This window comes from Nuphar pumila, chromosome 2, assembly GCF_984573655.1.
Source record: "Nuphar pumila chromosome 2, dmNupPumi1.hap1.1, whole genome shotgun sequence".
NCBI classification, from domain to species: Eukaryota; Viridiplantae; Streptophyta; class Magnoliopsida; order Nymphaeales; family Nymphaeaceae; genus Nuphar; species Nuphar pumila.
In genome coordinates, this window is record NC_143250.1 from 7571393 (window position 1) to 7594302 (window position 22910).

At 37.9% G+C, this 22910-nt stretch overlaps 1 protein-coding gene across 2 annotated transcripts; it reads right to left on the reverse strand.

Moving 5' to 3' along the window:
• Positions 1–2063: 2063 nt before the first annotated feature.
• Positions 2064–20785, reverse strand: LOC149844625 (uncharacterized). 2 transcript variants are annotated; one of them, XM_089997274.1, is made up of 7 exons: positions 19807–20785; positions 18055–18143; positions 11992–12103; positions 8280–8332; positions 3754–3899; positions 3375–3423; positions 2064–2362 (listed from the first exon to the last, which is right to left on the reverse strand). In XM_089997274.1, exons 1-6 carry the CDS (start codon positions 20768–20770, stop codon positions 3414–3416), a joined length of 1374 nt encoding a protein of 457 aa, XP_089853400.1. In that variant the 5' UTR covers positions 20771–20785; the 3' UTR covers positions 2064–2362; positions 3375–3413. The 2 variants fall into 2 exon arrangements, with proteins under 2 accessions (XP_089853400.1, XP_089853399.1); XM_089997273.1 differs by lacking the exon at positions 2064–2362 and having other exon boundaries at positions 3172–3423.
• Between the last annotated feature and the right edge of the window lie 2125 nt (positions 20786–22910).

A 22910-nucleotide genomic window follows, 5' to 3' on the forward strand; every position in this document is an offset into this window, starting at 1 on the left:
CTAAAAGATTTTACGATGAGGTGGGTAAATGTAATACTTGAAAGTTTAAGATATTTGAAAATATCTGATAAGTTTAGGAGGTTATCTGTAAATCATTCTTTTACCATGAGAAAGAATGAAAACATAACACAGGAGCTGTGACATAAATGGTGGGGTAATAAAGCCAATGCTGTGGGACCTAACCTACATATGTCTATGGGAATGGGACCATTTCCCGCTCAGTTTCCTTGGTAAAAACCATATCAAATATTAATGCATTCTAGATAAAAATTGCTTTGATTTTAATGGCTGATTTTTTTATATTTACAAGGAGAAATCACCTCAAGATCTAGCTGTGCTGGCTTTGCCTGCCGTACTTAGGTTGCTGTCCTGGCAGCATAAAATAAAACTCCTTGGGCTTACCCCTTGCCCCCAAGGAGTCGGCTTGTGCAAGGGGTGACACCCATGGGATTTGAACCTAGACCACCTGCCTAGCAACCTAGGTCCCATCCCACTACGCCAAACCCCTTTGGAGCACTCTAACACATCTTTCCATTTGCCATGTATATAGTTGCAAAACTGGTCAGATATGGGTCTGATCAAGGTTGACCCAACTCTGGATCTGACTTCAATGAATGGGCCAGGTTCTAGCTCAATATCCTACTTAGAATGGATACTGGAATTCCAGATCCAGATACGGTCTGGCCCTCCCTGATACTAGCTCTGGAGAAAACAGTTCAAGCACATTGGTTTTCATGTGAAATAGATTGAACAGTTTGGGTCAGTCATGGTTCCAAATGTATTTATTTATTCAATTCCACTTGGTTGGGACTAAATCTGACATTATTTGTTCCAAAATCAACCCATTCATAAATCAGACATTACTTTAACCATATTTGCCCCCAAATTCCTTTTGTCAGGTCAGAATCAGACAAAAGATCCAGCCTCTGTTGAGTGGTTAGGTAATCAGGCCTGAGTACTTTTGCTTTACAAAGTACGGCACTCAGCCATTTTCTGTGCAAAAAACAAAGCACAAAAAAATCGTTGTCACATTGCGATCTTCTGTGTAGAACACAAAAAATCACAATAAGCACTGTGATTTTCTGCATTTTGTTACCCGAATATTTTGTAAAGTACTTGGGCCTGATCGCTGGATCTGTGATTTCCATTTAAAAAACGATATGATTTCTTGAATTTTGAAGTCCAGTATCCTTTTTATCCCAAAATAGTTATGTTCGGGGATAGACCCGCAGGATTCGAATCGAACCGGAGATCCATAGGTTATAATGACAACCTAACCATCTAGCCATAGCTATTTCATTCGACCACAACTCGGATGTCATTTGTTAAGGGATAAGGATCAATTATAGGCATCTGGGTGGCCCAAGAACAAGGACATTTAATCACATTATATTAGCCTAATTAGTTGTTGAATGAGTAATGAGTTCTTATTTCAATCTTTTATGACCTCACATCAGAACACTATGATTTGGATGTCTTAACCAAAAAATCTTGCATTCTAATCTAGCTATAAAATAATTGGATTATACAATGTGACCAAATGGTAATATCAATTTCTTTTTTTCGATAAGAGGGGTGAAAACACCTCAATCATTCGTGAGCTCTTGGTGTAAAATCTCCGGTCTCCTTTGCCCACCAGAGACTACATCCAACTTCGCCATCGCAGCGAAGGACATGCACCCATGCGGAAGTTACGAACTCGTGATGTCCCTTCAGCTTGGTAGCTTGGTGATGTTCATGAGTGACTCCATCCAATAACATTGACTTGAACATATTTATGAAAAAGGACCAATATGGTAGATATTTCTTTGCAAGGGAGCTCACTTGCTTTAATTGGTATTAAAGTAAATGCAATATACTCAAATTTGTCCTGATTGCACTACATGTGAACCACAGAAAGGGGCCTGGTCTTGGTTATGAACACACTGAACACGTGCTCTAGTAGCATACCAACATCTTAACTGAGTGACCAAAAAAACAAAAAAAAATGCTAGAAATAGCGTAACAATGAAATGATAAGTTGGGGAATATGGACTTTTAGAAATTAAAATAAATCAGCATCACATGGTTCTAACATTCAACATTGGACCAGAATCTGATGGGAAACAAACCAATTACAGACGGAACATAACCAATTAGCTAATTCAATCTGAATTTTGCCTTCCAGCATGTCTATCTAAATATCAAAACCACCGTCACTACCGTACCCAATCTTCATCCTCCCTTATTCCTCTTTGCTCTTCTTCCTTGATACCATGAAACTAACAGTCTGAAAAGCCTTGACTCTTGGGTTCCACTCAACATCGCAAAAAAAAAAATCCCCCGAATTGGAACACACAAGGAGCAGATTGCACTTCAACTACTACGAGGAGACACACATCATTTAAGAGTGAAAATTGGATCAGTTTTGATTGGACCTCTGATTCAAACCCAACAAATTATTCTAAAATACAAATAGTAAAATAAGATCAAAATGCACATTCAAACATGTTTGAATTTGTACTTTTCCTATTCAGATTAAAATTTTGATTGAGATTTTTGCTGGATCTACTTTTACACATACATTTCAGTAAGAGCATGTTTGCTTCATGCCAGAGGTAGCACGGAGGAATCTTCTGCGCAAAACAAGGCCGGACCCAATAGGCATCCTTGGGTTGTTCTCACATTTCATTACAAACTACAAAACTTCATGTGTCCATCAGAGGGGCTCTAGAGACAGTTTCTTATTTAAAAAATGTGTTAATTTCTTAAGACAATTATATATATATATATAGGGTGCTCCTGGAGCACCTACTCCCACCTAATAGAAGCTTTAAATTTTCAAATTTCCTTAAATGTTTTTGTTGATCAGACCTTATAGATATGATTTACAAGCATTATTTAGTAGAAAACAAGTTTTGGATAATGTGATTATAGCATACATGTAGGTTTTTGGAGACCTTTAAAAATCAACAGCTTACAATGTATCAAAATTTCATAAATTAAAATCCTGTTTTAATGCCCAAAAAACATGATTTCTGTCAAATACACTGTTGAATACATCTATGAGGTCTGATTGAGAAGATGCAACCTACAACTATGATTTCAAGTATGTGGGAGTAGGTAGCATTACTCTCTCTCTCTTATATATATATATATATATATATATATATATATATATATATATATGTATATATATATATATGTATATATATATATATATATAAGAGAGAGAGGCATTTTGCTGTTAAGCTTTATTCAATCTATAAAAAGCGTCTCATTGCCTAAGAACCACAAAAATGTGATTTAACATGGATTTAGCTTAAACCTTCAACAGTTTATTTACTACTTTGAGGGCCACCACTGCACAAATGGTAATTCGTACTTTCATGTACCTTTTCAACTCTCCCGGCCAAGCAGCATTACCGTTCTGCTTACCTAATCCTGCATACCGAAAGTTCAACAAATAAAACAAAATAAGCTAAAATGCATACTTCTTTTCTTCAAATGGAGGACAAATAAAAATTAAGTGAACTCTATAAGGCACTAAATTCCACAAATTCATGGCATCAATAAATCTTTCACAATTCCAGAACATGATACGTTATAAATTACAATGATGATCAGTTATACAGCTAATTCTCACGGTTAGTACAGACAACAAATGAGGAAGCATTATAGAGCAGCAGCACATGAATAAGACAAGGATGGCAATGATTTGACTATGATCGATCTATTCACACAAATTTCATATATAATAACCAAAATACTGACCTGTTGGCCTTCACATCTGGATTGTCTCGTAAACCAAGCCTGGAAAGAACAAAGCAGTATGAGTCCCAGTCTGTTTGCCGGAGATATTTCAGTAACTTCTTCCTCCTTCCAACCATTTCTTGAAGCCCTTTACGAGAATGTTTGTCCTGTCATAAAAACCAACAAATGCATCAAGGATGCTATCCTACCCAAATGACCAAAAATCATTTCAAAGATCATCTAAAGTATAATTATCTGTTGCTCGCTTAACAGAAATTAAACTTGTAACATAAAAACAGCTACACCAAGTTCAGTCATTATTTGAGTTATCCTTACACTTCTCTCAAAAATGCATTGTAGTTCATTCCAGGAAAACAATAGATTGCTTTTAGGACGAGTTTGGATTCAAAGAATTGGAAGGAATTAGAATCCAATTCCTTCTAATTCCCTTTTCTTTTGTTTGGTTTAACATTTTGAATGTGGAACGGGGTTCCTATTCCAATAAAGACCATAGAATATAATTCTTATTTTAAACCAAGGAATTCAATTCCTGATTCATTTTAAACCTGAAACTCAGCCCCGACCTTCTCCCAATCTCCCTTTTCTTTTTCCTAATAAACCTAGTGAAAAAGGCAGATGGCCGACATCCAGCGGCATGTGACTGGTGGCCAGAGAAGCCAGCAACAACCGGAGGTAAACATCCTCTTCTGTGTGTGTGTGTGTGTGTGCAAGGGCATAGTCTTAGGGCTACAATTTCTGCCATTGGAGGGTTTCCTGGCATCGATAGGGCCAGAGGATTGAGAGCAAATGATCTTGCCTCTCCCTGTCTCTGTTTTCTTTTTTCGAGTGCTTGGTTTATTTCTTATTCGTCGCAGCACTTGAAACACATCCAACCACAAAATGTAGCAGAAAACTACAGTATCTGAATATTCATGTTATATATGGTAGATAGAGTGAAAAATGCTCAAGTAAAACAATTTATTATTTGTATGCTGAATCAAAATGTTTTGGGATCGGTTCAGGTGGGAGGTACAGATTTTAAGATCATGGATTGAGGGGCACTGCTGAAGTTTAGTGTTGACTGATTTATGCTATTTCTTTATTTTGGATGTAATGGTAGTTCTTTTTCTAATTTTTGGTGTGTAACTATTGAGATTCAACATGCCAAAATGGCTTATTAATCATGTTTTCAATCAGGATATCATAGTCTTCAAGGCCAGTGACATGCTGTAAAATATTTGTTTTTTTTCACACTTTAGAATTTTACTGCATGAGCTTATCATGGGTTTATAACTGTCCTTGTGACATATTAGTGTAAACTAAGTACATATATATATGCTCCTTCCTTGATTTTGCATACAACTAGCTAGAAGGATATTTGGATACCTTGTTTTCCTGCAGTTCATTTGTCCTCCCTTTTCAATTATGAAATTTGTTGTGTAATAATGTTCTTTTTATATTATTCTTGATTATTTCTCTGTTAGTAATTATACCTATATTCTACAGGATTATCATATTGTACAGATTCAATTTCAGGAATATTATTGAATATTCATAGATGCAGTCACACCATGCACGTAAGTTGAAATTGGAATTAATTTACACTTCCATTATTGGATACAAACAGGAGAATGGGAATCCCACTCCAATTCACAAAGTTGCCCCAACAAAGGAATTGGACTACTTGAGAATTCAATTCCAGGATTTGGATTCCTTACAATCCCGTGAATCCAAAAAGGCCTTTATGACAATCTTATCCTTGATTGATGATATTAAGAGAGGGGATTACTTTGATTTGGGGCATCGGACTGGCGCATGAGCAGATTCAAACATTTCGAGATGTCGCCCTATTTATTTGGCACATTTGCTGACATGACTATATAGATTGTTCCCAACTCAGCTTCTATCTATGTCACATTGTTACTGATACAGACACAGGTACAGCGTGGATTCAAGACACAAACATGTGCTTTTTATGAAAAGCAGGACAAAGTACTTTTCACAATTCTAATATATGAAGAATGTAATTTCAAATATCCGGGACCTTGGAAATCAAACGACACAATACAAAAATGAAAAGTAGGTAAGCTGTAAATCCTTGGGGCCCACATGTTGCAAGACAAGCACCCTTTGTATGAAAGGCACATTGTATGAAAAGCCCCACTTTCAGTTGGAAAAACATTTCCCAGGGGAAAGGTCTGAAGGCATTTGCAGCAAACACAATGTTTCTTATGAAAATGGTGACCCATCATATATCTGCTCATTTCACCATGATGAGAAAAGGCCCATTCTCATACAAAAGTAAGTAACTTTCCGACCATTCTTAGTGAAACAAATGGGCCCCTGGAGTTTAGATGAAAAATTACTAAAAAACCAAAGTTGCTAGTCGAAGAAGCGGGAGAGGGAAGCGAGGCACTTTCATAATTTTAGGAAGCGAAAAGCGTGGGACGACTTAGAAGCGAACCAGGAATCGTCTCGGAAGCGAGGGAAAAGTGAAAAAAGAGAAAAATAAAATTAAAATAAAAAAATACAAAAAAATGACAAAAAAAGAGAAAGTGAGGAGGAAGCGTGCTTCCCAGCACGTTTCGAAAGCGTGACCTTTCACGCTTCCAAAACGCGCTTCGAGGAAGCACGCTTCCCCACTCCCAAGGGCGCTTCTGGTAACTCTGCTAGAAACTAATACTCAAGAGTCTATTTGGTGACAAAGGACGAGATCATTCAGTATAATATCAACAATTGAATGAAAAACTGTGATACATAAAGCATCACACTTTCATTAGTAGCATTTTTTTTCCTGGAAAAATCTTATTTATTCTGGTGTGGAGGGTAGGACGCCTATTCTTATGGTTTTACGCTATGTCACATAGGTGCAGGTGCGAAGATACGACACCTTAAAAAAACTTGGGTGCGGGGTGGGCGAGGGTATATATATATATATATAAAATCCTGGACAGACCTGGCTCTGTATACCCGGACTGATTCAAACCTGGGTTTACTTTGACCCAGGTCTGAATCCAACTGAGTCAAAACAAACCCAGCAGACAGAGGTCCAATTCAGGCCTAGGTCTGCTTTGACGCAAGAATGAGTCTGACATGGGTTAGAATAGGTCCAGATCTAATTCAGATCTAGGTTGCTTTGACTCAAATCTGAATCAGTCTTGGGTCTAAACAGATCCGACCTGACACCTGAGTCTGACCCAATTAACACCTGGCTGCTTGCTTGTGCCAGGTTTTGTATACCTGTACAAAAATAAGAAAAAGGGAAAAAGAGGAGAAAAAAAGGAGAGAGAGAGAGAGGGTGGAAAAAGAGAAGCAAAGGGGAGCAAGATGAAGGAGGAGGACCCCCAGCCCTGTGTGTGTGGGGTGGGTGGGTGGGGGTAGGCAAACCTCTCTCTCTCTCTCTGATGTGTTTGCCGCACGGGGTGCGGCTGGTTTTGAATTTTCAGAGAGCTGCCAATATTGTACAAAATGAAATTGTTAAGTCCATAATTCATTTATTGTTTGAGGAGGACAAACTTTTAAAGTCATAGCATGAAGGTATGGATTGTTTATCATCAATTAGTCGAGGCTAGAAAAACTGAGAATGCTAACAGGGCCACCCCCAAAAGAATAAGACTCAGGAGAATCAACCAGCCCTCGAGCCTTACAGGAACACCATAATAAAGCAACAGGGATACTCTCCTGCCAACAGGGGACTCGATTCCGGTTCATTTTATTTGGACTCTTTCACAAGACCCTGCTGGCCAGGCATTCTAATTTGACCTGTGATTTTCTACTCTGTTGTGTTCCAAAGTCCACTGCGTGTCTCACTCTCAGATTTGTCTAGTTTATTTTCATGTCTTAAGTTCATAAATGACAACACTTTTTGCATTTTAAACCTTTTCAATCTGAATTCAAATTAGAGTTGAAAAGGCAAACTAGCAAAAGTGAAGCAGAAGATATGGTCAGGAATTCTCATTGTAGATATTCTGGACACTGTATGCTTTCAGCTACTCATTTTAGAAAGGTGAAACATGGCTTTGATTGGTTGGAAACAATCTTGCTTTAAACCACTCAAAAAAGAGAAATAGGCCTTGATTGGTTGAACGAAAGCTTCCTTTAAACATTATATATGTAAGAACAATTGTTACAGAATTTTGCTAAACAATGGTGCAATATACACAGTCAGAATAGAGAATGCCAGGAGATTCCACAGCCACCATATACCCAAGTCCACAAACCACATCATATTGTGGCAGGCTTCCTGCCTCCCAAAGGAGAGGTATGACATTAAATATAGAAAATTGATTTTGCTGAAGTTTAAATCAAGAATCACTTCGATATTACAGTAAACATTCAGAAAGAATTATATGCCTAAAAAAATCAAAATCAGAAAATATTAACATTATGAATACACTTTGTCTACCGAAACTGGCACATTAATCCACGTAAAACAAAGGATAAACAACATGACAATAGGACTGCAGAAAATCATATCAGCTACTTAACAAGAAATATATGAATGTAGGGGCTTAAGATAGAAGAACAGAAATTAAATTGATGTTCACCTTTTTATGCAACATGGACGATAAATGCTTGATCTTTGTTGTAAGGAGTGCCACTGCAACATATGACAGCATTATTTATGGAGAATAAATACATTAATAAAAAAGAAAACCAACCATACTATGATCTCATACATCATGTGCACAACAACAACAACAACAACAACTACGCCTTCATCCCAAAACAATTGGGGTCAGCGATATGAACCAAAAAAGAAATTCATTTTGGGTCTTCCACATGAATCCTTTTCCTCCAATCATTTCTATCCAACGCCATGTCCTCGGTGAGGTTCAAAGCATTCATATCCTTTCCTATCATCTCCATCCAAGTCTTCCTAGGCCTACCCCGACCTCTTTTAACTAATATATTTTCCCATTTCTCCAACCTTCTAACTGGAGCATCATTAGGCCTTCGCCGAATATGTCCAAACCACCGTAAACGATTCTCTCGCATCTTATTTTCAATGGGTGCAACACCTACCTTCTTACGTATCTCTTCGTTCCGAATCTTATCTTTTATTGTATTTCCACACATCCATCTAAGCATCCGCATCTCAGCTACACTCATTTTTTGAATATGATGTCTCTTGGCAGCCCAACATTCCGTACCATATAGTAAAGCGGGTCTAATAGTCGTCCTATAAAACTTTCCCTTCAACCGCAATGGCATTCTACGATCGCACAGCACTCCAGTAGCACTTTTCCATTTCATCCACCCAACCTTTATCCTATGATTTACATCTCCATCAATTTCTCCATACTTTTGAATGATGGATCCCAAATATTTGAAATAATCATTCACCGGTATATCTTGCTCACCAAGCTTCACTACACTCCCATCACTACTTCGTTGCTTACTAAACCGACATTCCATATATTCAGTCTTACTCTTACTCAACTTAAAACCTCTAGCTTCCAATGTCTGTCTCCATAATTCTAACTTAGCATTAACCCCAGCTCTAGACTCATCAATCAAAACAATATCATCAGCAAACAACATACACCACGGTACATTTTCTTGAATTGATCTCGTAAGCTCATCCATCACTATCGCAAATAGGAAAGGGCTTAAAGCAGATCCTTGATGTAACCCAACCGTTATCGGAAAATTGGTTGTCACCCCTCCACAAGTGCGGACATTGGTTACTACTCCTTCATACATATCTTTAATTATACTAATGTACTTGAGAGAAACACCTTTCTTCATCATTGTCCACCAGAGAACGTCCCTAGGTACTCTATCGTATGCCTTCTCTAAATCAATAAAAACCATATGCAAATCTTTGTTCCTCTCTCTATATCTTTCAATAAGTTGTCTAAGAAGATGTATAGCTTCCATAGTTGATCTTCCAGGCATAAAACCAAATTGATTCTCCGATATCATGACAACCTTCCTCAACCTAGACTCAATCACCCTCTCCCAAAGTTTCATAGTATGACTCATGAGTTTTATACCACGATAGTTTGTGCAATCTTGTATATCACCCTTATTCTTATATAAAGGCACCAAAGTACTCTTCCTCCACTCATTAGGCATCTTATTTGTTCGCCAAATCAAGTTAAAAAGATTTGTCAACCATTCTAAACCTTTCTCTCCCAAGCATTTCCAAGCCTCGATAGGTATACCATCTGGGCCAACTGCCCTTCTTGATTTCATTTTCTTCAAAGCCTCTGCAATTTCTTTCTTTTGAATCTTGCGCATGAAGTCACGATTTATCTCATGAAAAGGAATGGAGAAGTCTCCAAGATCTTGAGCATGACTATCATTAAATAGCTTATCAAAATAATCTTTCCATCTCTCCTTAATCTCCTCATCTTTGACTAAAACCCTTTGCGTTTCATCTTTGATACATCTAACCATACCCAAATCCTTCGATTTCCTATCTCTCATCTTTGCAAGCCTATAAATATCCTTCTCGCCTTCTTTGGTATCCAACTTGTCATAAACCTCCTTATATACCTTAGCCCTCGCGTTTCGAACAACTTTTTTAGCTTCCTTCTTTGCTATCATATACTTCTCCAAATTCTCATTATCACGACTCTTACTTAGATTTCTATAACACTCTCTTTTAACCTTAATAGCTAATTTGACATCCTCGTTCCACCATGATGTATCCTTACCTAGTGGTGCACCGCCTTTAGACTCACCCAATACCTCCTTAGCTACTTTTCTCATACCACCCGCTATCTTATTCCACATTGATTCTGAATCCTCCTCGAGACACCAATCAACTTCCTTAACTACCTGCGCTACAAACATTCCTTGTTTAGCTCCTTTCAGTGCCCACCACTTAATTCTAGGATCTATCCTATGTCTATCCCTTTTGCGGCATTGTCTAATTCTAAGATCTAAAATTAAGACTCTATGTTGTGTAGCTACACTTTCTCCTGGTATAACCTTACAATCGATGCAACAACCCCTATCACTCTTTCTAAGTAGGAAAAAATCTATCTGACTCGTATTAACCCCACTTTTAAATGTTACTAGGTGAGACTCCCTCTTCCTAAACCAAGTGTTTGCTAAGATCATATCATAGGACAAACAAAAATCTAAAATCCTTTCTCCACTTTCATTTCTTTCTCCTATACCATAGCCTCCATGGATATTCTCAAATCCATCCCTACTAATGCCTACATGTCCATTAAGGTCACCGCCGATGAAAAGCTTTTCTCCATAAGATGTCTCTTGTACTACTCCATCTAAATCTTCCCAAAATTGATGCTTAATGGAATCATCTAAACCTACTTGAGGTGCATAAACACTAATAATATTAATAATATCCGTACCTAATACTAATTTAATAAGTAAAATTCTATCACCCTTCCTACGGACCTCAACTACATTATCTATAAACTGACGACTCATAGCAATCCCTACTCCATTCCTATTCCTATTTATTCCTGTATACCAAATCTTATATCCCCAAGGTTCTATCACTTTAGCTTTCTCACCTACCCATTTGGTCTCTTGAAGACATAAAATATCAATCTTTCTCCTACACATAACATCTACTAACTCTACCAACTTACCAGTTAAAGACCCTATGTTCCAAGTGGCTAACCTAATTTTATGGTCTTGGACTAACTTCTTTACCCCCACCCGTCCAACAAAGTGAGGGAACCCTTGCCTATTTGACACCACACCCGGGCGCCGGTGTGACGCGTCGCTTCTGGGCGACGACCTAGCAACCCTTGCACATTTATCACTGCCTCCGGGCCTAGAGAGTACAGCGCGTCGCTCAGTAGGGAACGCCCCAACGAAATTCTCATATTGGTTCATTTTCATAGGATATGACAAAGTTTTTATGCTGGCTGTCACAGGCCTACCGCAACCCTCCTCCTTTATCCGGGCTTGGGACCGGCAGTGTATAACTACACAGGCGGAGTTATCATGTGCACAAAAACAAAAAAAATAAACAGTACCAAAAGCAATGCAGTCGATTCAAGTATGACAAGTGGACTTTCCTTTTGACCAGACCATAAAGCATTAGTTCTGAATGTTATGCTTTGGGTACAAAATAAAGTGGACATCTTATCATGCTATGTAAATCAAGTCCACTTGTTTAGGACTACAAGTGGTAACAAATGCAAAAAATGTAGAAAACTTGTTTTTGTTTTGATTACAAGTCTTCAGCAAACACAGACATACAGATGGCCATAGTGAAAATCCAAGATAGTGGTTGCACAATTTAAAGACAGATTTAAGTGGAGTCACCTTGAACACGCGAAGAACCACAATCTGATTCAGACATTTTGAATTCTTCTCTAACCTTTTGAAGCTCCAACTTAAGCTTCTCTTTAGAAGACATGTTATCTGGGTGGAAGTACTGCAACAAAAAAGTCAGAAAACGATGTTACTTTTAAGCATCCTTGATGGAAATATTTTAATGCTTGTTTGATAAGCAGATCTACGGAAAACATGATATAGCCTTAGGTGATGAGAAATTTGCAATCTGTACAAGAAAAGAAATTTGATGAAATCCAATCATCCTTCACAATAGAAGCATGCAGGAAGACTGAATTAACAAACATTAAGGAGAAACTCTTAGTCATAAAAGAGCTGCCCATACGCCATTCTTTACAGAAAAGGTAGATCGATCTCTGTCTGTCCCATTTACCATATCTTGATACAATCCAAGGTATGATGGAAAGGTTCATATAGTTCTTCCCACAACGCTAATGCATCTACTGAATGCATATGTGATGTATTGACTAGTCTGTGTATTTCACTTGAGACTTTGAATCAATTTTCATGTATTGAATCTCTGAAAAGGGAGCCACACCAATAAACTGAGACTTACTCAACTTCAACTCAAGTTAATCATTTTGGGTCAAATCTGAGTTTTATTCACAACCTGAACCTAACCCAGCCAAGGCTCTACTTGGGATAAAGAGATGTGTTCTTCTATATAGAATAATAACTTTATATGATATTACTTTGATGTATCTAATTGTCATTAGGATGCTAAATGAAACATAATAAGATCAAAATACACAGGTTTATCAAGAAATAACAAAGTTATTCATTCTACAATACATTTAAATGGACTACTCTCATTCTCATTGCAGGTAAAATAACATGACTGAATACAAGATCTGTGTAACATGGTAATTCAAAATGCCCAGCATGTCATGCGATACTTTCTGGTGCTGGTGCTGCCACATATAGACAAATTACACAATATGTACAATAAATTTTATGTTCCATGATTTTCTATAGTTTCTATCAAGGTTGTCCATATTGTACCGTTATCATACGATACGGTACAATATGTATCATTACAATACTCACTCGTATTGTGATATGAGTGAGTACCATATATGTATTGTATGTATGGTATGATACGGGGTGCATCGTACCATAAATGGTACACGCACTTAAAAAAGAGTCTGAATCATAATTTTTCAGTTTTAGGTTTTAAAGAACACTTGAGGGCCGATTCCTTCATTTGTGTAGAAGCTATTAGAGAGGTATTCACCCACCCTAGGACTCGTAAGAGCAATTTGGAGGCTAATCTGTACACAAGGAGAGGGATTTTGTGGTTTGTTCAACTAAGAATGCATTTCTACCATTTTTTCACTCAAGAAAGTGGGTTAAGGTAAAAAAATATATTTTTGGCTTCTTATTGACCTGTTTTGGGAGAAAATGACATCAAATGATCCAATATAGCAATGGAGCACTCGATTAATGAGTAAAAACCGATTGAAAATCGAGTACAACTATTGTTATATTGTTATTTCGGATGGTATCTCTCGGTTGAAACATCATTTAGCTCAGACACATCTAAATGTTACGACCGATACCTTAAAGACTTTGTCGGATATCGTGAAATGGCAATGTCAGCAATTGCTTATTGATTTGAAAGAAAAAATACAAGAAAAATAGATGAATAAGACAAAAATCAGGTATACGCAGCTCTGAGAGGATGAAAATGAGTTCCCTACTTTCGAACCTACAACCCCTAGCATAGCATCAAAAGTAGGAAGTTCTACGACGAAGAAAAAATGTATGGCAAAAAAAGATGACGAAGAAGAGAGAGTTCTTCAAGAAGATAGAGTTAGAGGCTTTATTAAAAGCTTTTTTCCTTCTAGGATTGCCTCTTGAGTGCAGCCCAACATTCGCACTGTGATGACTCCTTAGCATTTAGTCGTGCACGCAAATGTCGCGGTTGAAAGATGATTTTATGATGTCTGCATTCCTTTCAATGCGGCAAATTCATTTCATTTTTAGGCCATGGCAAATGTCATAACTGATATTAAGCTTGGATACAAGATGCCTTCGTATCATGCTTTGAGAGGAAAGATTTTAGATAGTAATATGAATGAAGTGAAGGCTTATTTGATGAGATGAAGCAATCATGAAGAGATATTGAGTGTAGTATCATGGCAAATGGGTGGACAGACAGAAAGTCGAGAACTTTAATAAATTTTCTTATCTATTGCTCCAAAGGAATCATGCTTTCAAAATCAAATGATTTGTTTGATACGCCAAAGATAATAGATGTATTGCTGAGGGTTTTTAACCAGGTTGTAAAAGAGGTTCAACCTAAAAACATTGTCTAGTTCAATACTAATAATGAAGCAAATTATAGGGCAACAAGTAAAGAACTGCAAAAAAATTATAAGTCATTATTTATGACCTTGTGTATTACCCATTGCATAGACCTCATGCTTGAAAACATTGACAACATGAATGAGATACAACATACAATTGAATGCTACCAAGAAATTACAAAATTTATTTATAATCATGCATGGGTTTTGAGCTTAATGAGAAAGTCTACTAATAGTGTTGAGTTAATTCATAGCGCAGTTACTAGATTTGCTATGAATTTTTTGACAATGCAGAGTCTTGTAAAGAATAGAAGTACACTTAAAAAGATATTTTCTTTAGATGAGTGAAATGCATATCTCCATTCTCAAAAAAGAAAGCCAAGAGAAATTGTATATATTGTATTTAGAAGTGAATTTTGGGAATCATGTGTTAAGTTGTTGAGAATAAGTATATCTTTTGTGAATGTTCTTCGATTGGTTGACAACAAAGACAAACCATCTATGGGTTATCTCTATGAAGCCATGGATAAGGCAAAAGAAGTCATTAGAGATAATTTAAATAAAAAAAATGTATTTGCCTATATAAAAATCATTGACCAGAAGTGGATTGGACAACTTCATCAACCTCTTCATATTATAAAGTATTATTTAAATTCTGTATTTAGATACTCCCCTACATTTAAGATGGACAAAGTAGTCAACAAGGGTCTCTTGGTTTGCATTGAAAAGTTGAACCCTGATTATGGTGTTCAAGATCAGATTAATAAGGAGATAAAAATTTACGACAACGCATTGTATGATATAGGGAGACCTGAAGCAATGCGAAATCGTACCACAATGCGCCCATGTAATTTATTTGTTTATTCAAATTTTAATTTCATATTGTTATTTAGTTATGATGTTTTGTATGGTTATATAATTTGGCGTTCAAGATCAGATTAATAAGGAGATAGAAATTTACGACAATGCATTGTATGATATAGGGAGACCTGAAGCAATGCGAAACCGTACCACAATGCACCCATGTAATTTATTTGTTTATTCTAATTTTAATTTCATATTGATTTCTCATTTTCTTGCTTTTTTCAGACATATGGTGGACTAGGTTTGGAAGTAATGTTCCAAACCTAAGAGCTTTTGCTATTCTCATCCCAAGTCAAACATCAATGAAAATGGATACAAAAGAAATTGAAACATCTTTAAGCAGATTCATACAAAGCGAAGAAACAAATTAGACCACAAAAGGCTCAATGACCTAGTATATGTTTGCTACAATCTACGAATGAGACAAAGGTAATTTTAAATTTATAACGTTTATTTGTCATATTCATGTGTTATTAATATTTTTTATGCATACAAAACTTAACTAATTTTAAATTTTCATGTTATCTTTTTAGGCAAATACAAAAGCCATCATCAAGGATGCACAAAGAACACTTTAATCCCATTAGTTTAGAGAACTTTGATGTATTTGATGAATGGGTTCAAGAAGAAGCATACCTCCTGAATGAAGAGAGCATTCAAGAGATGAATGTGGAAGGAGCTCATGAGATGACGAAAACCCCACATATATTGGAGATGATTTGAATGTCGAAGGAGGAAGAAAAGAAAAAGAATATTAAGTATTGTATTGTAATTTGTAATTGTTAAGTATTTATAAACTTGTTTTTTTTTTGCTTTTTCATGAATCTTGTGACATGTTCTTAACTAAAGATAAATATTACTATTTTATATTGTTCTAGTGAGATTTGATGATTGATGATATGTTATGTAGCTCATAGAAGCATAAATGTTTCACATGCGATTTTATGGTTGCATTTTGTGCATTCATCATTATTTTGTGTGTTATGATTGTTTAGAATTTGTGCTAATTTTTTTCTGATTTTTTACGATTTTGTTATGATTTTTTTTTAAATTTATGATATAATATGATATGTATTTTATTTAGGGTCCAATCAATACGCGTTAAGATACGATACATACAACCTTTTGGTTTCCTAAGTCACACAAACTCGGCTATAAGGTCGATGCACCCGCGTTGACACGCCCTGACATGGGTGCGGCTTCGGACACAGGGCGGACACGGTCAACCAAGTGTCAGACTCGGTCAACGCACCGGGGCCGAGTCCATCCACATTTTGGACTCGGTCAACTTTGACTGAGTCTATTTTTGTCCATTTTTAGGGCAAAAGACGTATAAAAACTAAAAAAATGATCTTTATATATATATATATATATGAGTCTTATTATTGTTATATATATATATAGCCGTGTCCCCTAATGAACACAATTTTGATAGAGTCTTATTATTGTTATATATATATATTTAAATATATATATACATATATATAGCCATGTCTTCGTGTCCAAAATTTTTAAAATTGCTCCGCACCCGTACTCGTACCCGCACCCATGTGACATAGTTGGTTTCTATAATTATTTTTAATTTTACTGAATTCTTAGCATACATGATGCACATGCATATGTAAATGTATATATATTTATATGTATAAATATGCCCAACCCAGCCATACCCATGTTGTGCCACTGCCACGTGATGGAACAAGTATCTATATCCCAAGAATTGAAGTGTTGGTCCGACTCAAAATGACCAAGAGATATGAATCAAGCTACACAGAAGTCGTACAAGCCATCTATGGGTTTAGGTTTTTTAAATCCAATTGCTTTCAACCAGATCCAACCAGCCCCAATGCATTGTCAGGTTATTTTGCACCCAACACAACCTAGCCCATTAAATAGCCCTATAATATTTTGATACACGTAATAAATAATCAATATATGATGCACAATGAAAATGAACATAAAACCAAAGTTGTAAGTATTGTATCGTAGCCCATATCGTCAGGTCCAAAATAAGATATGTATCATAAAAAATCATAAATTTTGGAAAAAACTTAAAAAACAAAAAATCTAAAAAATCATAAAATATGAAACAATGATGAAATGCAAAAAATGCAACTGTAAGATCACATGTGAAGCATTTATGTCTCCATGAGGTGTATAAGACATTATCAAACATCAACTATCTCACAAAAACAATGCAGAATATTAAATAGCTAATTTAAAACATGCCGCAAGACTCATACTTTCATATTACATAAACAAAAATATTATGGCAATAGTTGCACTCAATTTTTTAAAAAAATTCACTCATTACTTGAGTGCCCCATTGACATGCCAGATTATCTAATGTCATCTTTGTTGGAGTGTGGAGCCTGATTTCTACCTTTATATAAATCTTTAATTTTCACGGATTCAAAATGGTCTCAACTCCTAAGATGCATGAGAAGCTCTCCAGTATGTTCTATACGAACGAGGGTTTTGGCCCTCAAAAGCTCTTTAAAACCCAAAAGCATAAAAGCATGGTTTTGCCCATTTTTAAATATGCAGGCACCGTATCATACAATACATGTGATACACCTACGATACATACCTGTATCGAGATACAGGTGTGTATCGTATCAATCTCTTGCATCAATATGATACATATTGTATCATATCGTACGATACGATACAAATGAGAGAACCTGTGCTACATGGATATGGCTGCATATATGGGCACACTACCATTCTTATGAAGTTTCAAATATGATTAATATATTTGGGATACAAAATGGGAGACAAAATGGAGTGTCTGCATGACATAATGGAAACCAAGATAAAAAGAGAAGTCAAGATGCAGATAAATCATTTGATAAATAACCTTTTCCACTAGATGATCCTTAGGAGGAGACAACATATAGCTAGGAGTCACTTGGCCACCCAATTGACCCAATAGCGCAAGTCTCTGCACTACAAACAACAAAATTAACATAAGGAAAACAATCATTGAAGCATTTATGTCCCATATAAATTGATATAGCCCGATAACCATAAGAATGACAGGCAAAACAAAAGACTGATTGAATGCACAGTTACACCCATACCAGCATCGAATGCACAAACAGATGTTGACACCCCCTCCCACACACACAAGCACATGCTCGCCCACCACCAATGCACAGACAACACAAACATACACAATCAAGTGCATGGGCACACTCACCACATGGTCATACAAGGAGACACGCATGCACATATGCAAGAACACAGACAGGGAAAGAGATTGGTATTAGCATCAAGCAATGCTACAATGAAATTGACATGACAAAATACATACACCCACATGTGCACACGCCACACACACACAATACAAGGAGATTTGGAATTAGAATCAGGTGATGCTGCAACAAAATTTCATGTGATATATACAGTGAATCATAATGAACATAGAATTGTTTGTACCAGTAACATGTACAGGTAGATCCTAAAATCAAGCCAACAAGTTATTGAAACACAAAAATGAAAACCTCAATACTGTGCAGAGAGTGACACGGACAAAACCAGAGAGAATTAACAAAAAAGGATGGGCAGAAAATCACATACAGATGTGAGGCCTATTTGCAAAAAGTGTTTGCACTTTGCACACGTGGGCATATGCATACACAAGCATGTATTGCATGTGTGCATTGTTTCTGACAGATATAGGTGATATTTTGAAAATATACCAATATTATCATAATAAAATAAAATCATTAAGGGAAAATATAAAGACACTTTCAGCATATTATCAATCTAAAGGATATCATGATATTTTCCATTCATTTTATTTTAAATATAGTTTTTCTTATTCTTTATCGTTTTATTTTTAAAAAACCTTTCTACATATTTTTTTTTACACTTTTCCAGAAAACTAAATGCTTTCTTTGACTTTTTATATTTATATTTTTCATTTTAAAATGATGAGATTTTATTGAGTTTTTTGTTTGAGATTTATTACAAACCGACAATAGCCCAAGACGTAGCTTGTTGACATATGGCCGAGAATAAACATTAACAGTCATATGTCAACAACTGAATTTAAATTCTACTCTTTTCTTTTACAGTAATTAACAGTCATGTTGTTGATGGATTTGGCGGAGAACAGACATTACTGAGAATAACAAACTGAATTTTTTGTGTAATTCATATTAGAAGTTTCAGGCAAAGAGATAATCCTATCAGATGGTGCCTACACTGTAAAAATTCTAGCAACTATTGAATTTAAATTAATTTAGAATGATATTCACAATTAAAAAAAATATCTTCGAATATGGATTGAGATTCCTCCATTGAAAAATTCTCGCAACAATGTAATTGAGATTCCTTCGCAACTGTATTCATTATTTGCAAATACTAGCAGCTATTGGAATGAAATTCCTCTACGATGGTAGTTAAAAATCAACAATTCTAGCAACTATTGGATTAAACTAATAAAATAATTCAGTATTTCAGTCACTATAAGGCTCCCCATTATTTTCTATCAATTTAGGAACTTGAAACACGAACAAGCATCACCGACATGCAATCATTCTCAAGCAAAGAACAACTCCGAAAGAAACAGAGAAAGAGAAAAGAGAGAATTCTCAATACACACTCGAAGTCTTTGCCGTTCCAGCATCAGACGACTTCCGCAGCTGTAACAAGCTCTCCCTGAGATCCTTGAACGACACCCCGCCGACCCTCGACTCCGTCTCCTTCTCCTCCATCTCCCTTAGCCTCCTCAGTCTGTCATTGAACTCTTCAAGCGAGAACCAATTCCCCCCCTTCGCCTTCACCTCCGGCCGGAGCTTCCTAAGCTTCTCCCCCAACTCCCCGTAGCTATACATCTTCACGAACTCCGTCCTCTGTGACTCCGACGCCGTAGCTTTCTCCCCCAACTCCTTGCCGAACATCGACACGGGAAGCATCTCCGGCATCTGTCGAGCCCTCATCTGCCCGCCCAGGGCCTGATCGCCAGGCTGCAGCTTCAAACTGTCCCTGAACCCCCGGAAAGAGAGCGGCGGCTCCGTCGCCTCCGCCTTTTCCCGCGCCTTATCCGAGCTGCGAATCTGTCGGAGGCTCTCACGGATCGCGTCGAACGACAGCCTCGTCGGCTTCTGCTCCTCCGCTGCCTCTTCTCCCTCCTTCTTCGCCATCACGCTGCTCTTGTAGAGCTCCTGGAACGACAAAGGCGGCTTCTTTTCGTCACCAGCGGCGCCGCGAGGCGGAGGCGGCGCGGAGCGGCGGCGAAAATCGGCGAGGTTCCGGCGGATCTCTTCGAGGGAGGCGATCCTGGAGGGCCGCTGCGAGAGCAAGAAGTCGGGGGGCTCGACGGGGCCAGATGACGGCGGGGCGGGCCGGCGAGTGGGCAATGGCTGGCGCAACCGAGACTTGACGTCGTCGAAGGGAGACGACGGTTTGGGGCCGACGCCGTCGGACGCTCCTCCTTCTCCTCCATCGCCATTGGTAGGGTCGGAGGAAGAGGTGGAGAAGCGGCGGCGGAGGAGGAGGTGGTGGTGGTCGGGATCGGAGTACGGTCCGACTCTGCATTTCCATTTGAATCTGTTGAGAAGCGCCATAGGGCAAAAGACCCTCTCCAGTTCGATGTGTGGATACGTGTTAGTGCTTTATATAGTTCAGGGGAGTCGGAGAAGCGAGAGAAATGAGAGACGGTAGAGTTTCGCTATCGAAGGAGACTCGATTTTGGCTCCCGTATCGTGTCCCCTTATATTTTAGACATCGAAAAGGTCATAAAAATTGACGGTATCCCTGTATCTGCAATCGTATCCATGTGACGTAAGAATTTGGTAGTAAGTAACATCACGTAGGGAATGCAAATGGGTCGAGTAGGGAGTGGAGCATGGTACATTCGGGTCATGATAGATCCAAGTTTGGATCCAAATGCCAGCAAGCAAGTTCCGATCCAGATCGTGATGCAAACTTGATCCATTAGAGTGGAGGTGAATTTAGATCTGGATCTAGAATGATAAATACTTGAAGGTTGATGCAAATAAAAGAGTGTGTATCAAAACTGAGTCTGGCAATTTTAGGCCGCCCACTGGCCGGATTGGCACCAGTCAGGCCATTTCTGGTAGGTGACCGGCCAAAAAATGACCAGAAAAAGTTTTCTTTTTTTCTCTTTTTTTTTTTGTTTTGTTTTAGATATGACTGGCCATTTTCTGGCCAGCCACTGGTTGGGAAACAACTAGGCCAGTGTCCCCCATTGAAGGCAACAATGGCTCGACCATTTATAGGGCTGCCGTTAGCCGAAATATGAGCTGCCTCTTTTATTTTTTTATATTATTTATTGTTTTTTAGTTTTGAGACCAAAACTTGGTTTTGGTCATACAAACATTTCATAAACCTGGTTTTCGAAAAAACAGATTTTTCCCCATGTCATCCAAACATGGCCTTAGTTGCTGCCATGCAACTCAACAACTAGACACAACCTCCTAGGAAACTAAAAGAGCAATTTCATACTCCTAAACTACTCGATTTAAAACAGGGACCCCCTCATTTACCAGAGCAGGTTATATGTTCCCCCCCCCCGAACAGGGCAGTTAGCTACATCTCATGATCGGGGGTCCCAAAGAGCACCACGTATGTAAGCATGTGTGTCTCGTATCCCCATGTTTGTCAGCATTAATTAGCGTTGGAGTTTGATGCGATTGCAAAGACTTAAGTACCCTCTCCTCCATTGGTGCAAAAAAAAATGACGGTTTTTGAAAAGGAGTGATTGTAAAGACTTAAGTGCCCCGAAGATAATTATTTAAGACCCAGTCTCTGCACTACAGGATTATCCGAGAAAGATATCTCCCCTGGACATCAACCCTTTCACACTCTCTCTCCCTTCTATTTCTGCTTCTATGCACATCCAACAGAAGATCTTACATTGTTTCATCAAGCACCGACTGACCTGCACATTTACTGTTGTGGAGCCTGATTCAGAGTTTTTACCCTTACAGGAGGAGGGTCTGGGGGCTCCTCTCAGTGTGGGTAGCATCATTCAACTTGAAGAGTTATGGAGTCTGATTCAGAGCTTTTACCCTTACAGAAGGGGGGTCTGAGGGCTCCTCCCAGCGTGTTCATGGCCCTTTGCCCTCACAGGATGCTACCCGTTCGGGCTCATCAACCATCTCTCGCTCTCTCTCCCTTCTATTTCTGCTTCTGTGCACATCCATCACAAGATCCTATATTGCTCCATCAAGCACCGACTGACCTGCACATTGACTATTGTGGGTCCTTACTGATGAGCTGCCTCTAAATTTATTGCAAGTCACAACTATGCTCAGAGCAACATGTCAACGTCCCACTGATAGGCAAAACAACATTTCAAAGGTTATTTATCATAATGCCAGCTTTAGTTGAATCTGTTTTGATTGCAATGTTTGAAGCATCTCTTTCTTGCTTTGATTGTTTGTGTTTGTTGCTTGCTGCTTAAGTGCTTCTCAGTAAGCAGAATCTGGCCCTCATGCTCATCTCGATTGGATTACTGAGATTCCACCAGTAAGATCCGTAGTTCTTCTTGCTGCTAACTCTTTACATTTGCAGGTTGTTTCTTCAAATGATTATAATAATGACAAATATGCGAAGGAGTTCAGTATCAGTGTTTCTAATGCGCTTGTTACTTGTCCTGCTCGGGTTTTGCCAACTCCTCGTGTGAGTTGATCATATGTGAAAAGTGAACTGTGGATGGAAGAGTGGGCGCGAGGCAAGGAA

Excerpts from the sequence above, each read along its gene's own strand:
- LOC149844625 (XM_089997274.1), bottom strand. The coding sequence starts at position 20,770 with ATGGCGCTTCTCAACAGATTCAAATGGAAATGCAGAGTCGGACCGTAC. Across the intron at positions 8,333-11,991 it reads TGGTTCTTCGCGTGTTCAAG|TGGCACTCCTTACAACAAAG; the intron begins GTGACTCCACTT and ends CATATGTTGCAG. Across the intron at positions 3,900-8,279 it reads CGTCCATGTTGCATAAAAAG|GACAAACATTCTCGTAAAGG; the intron begins GTGAACATCAAT and ends TTTTTATGACAG.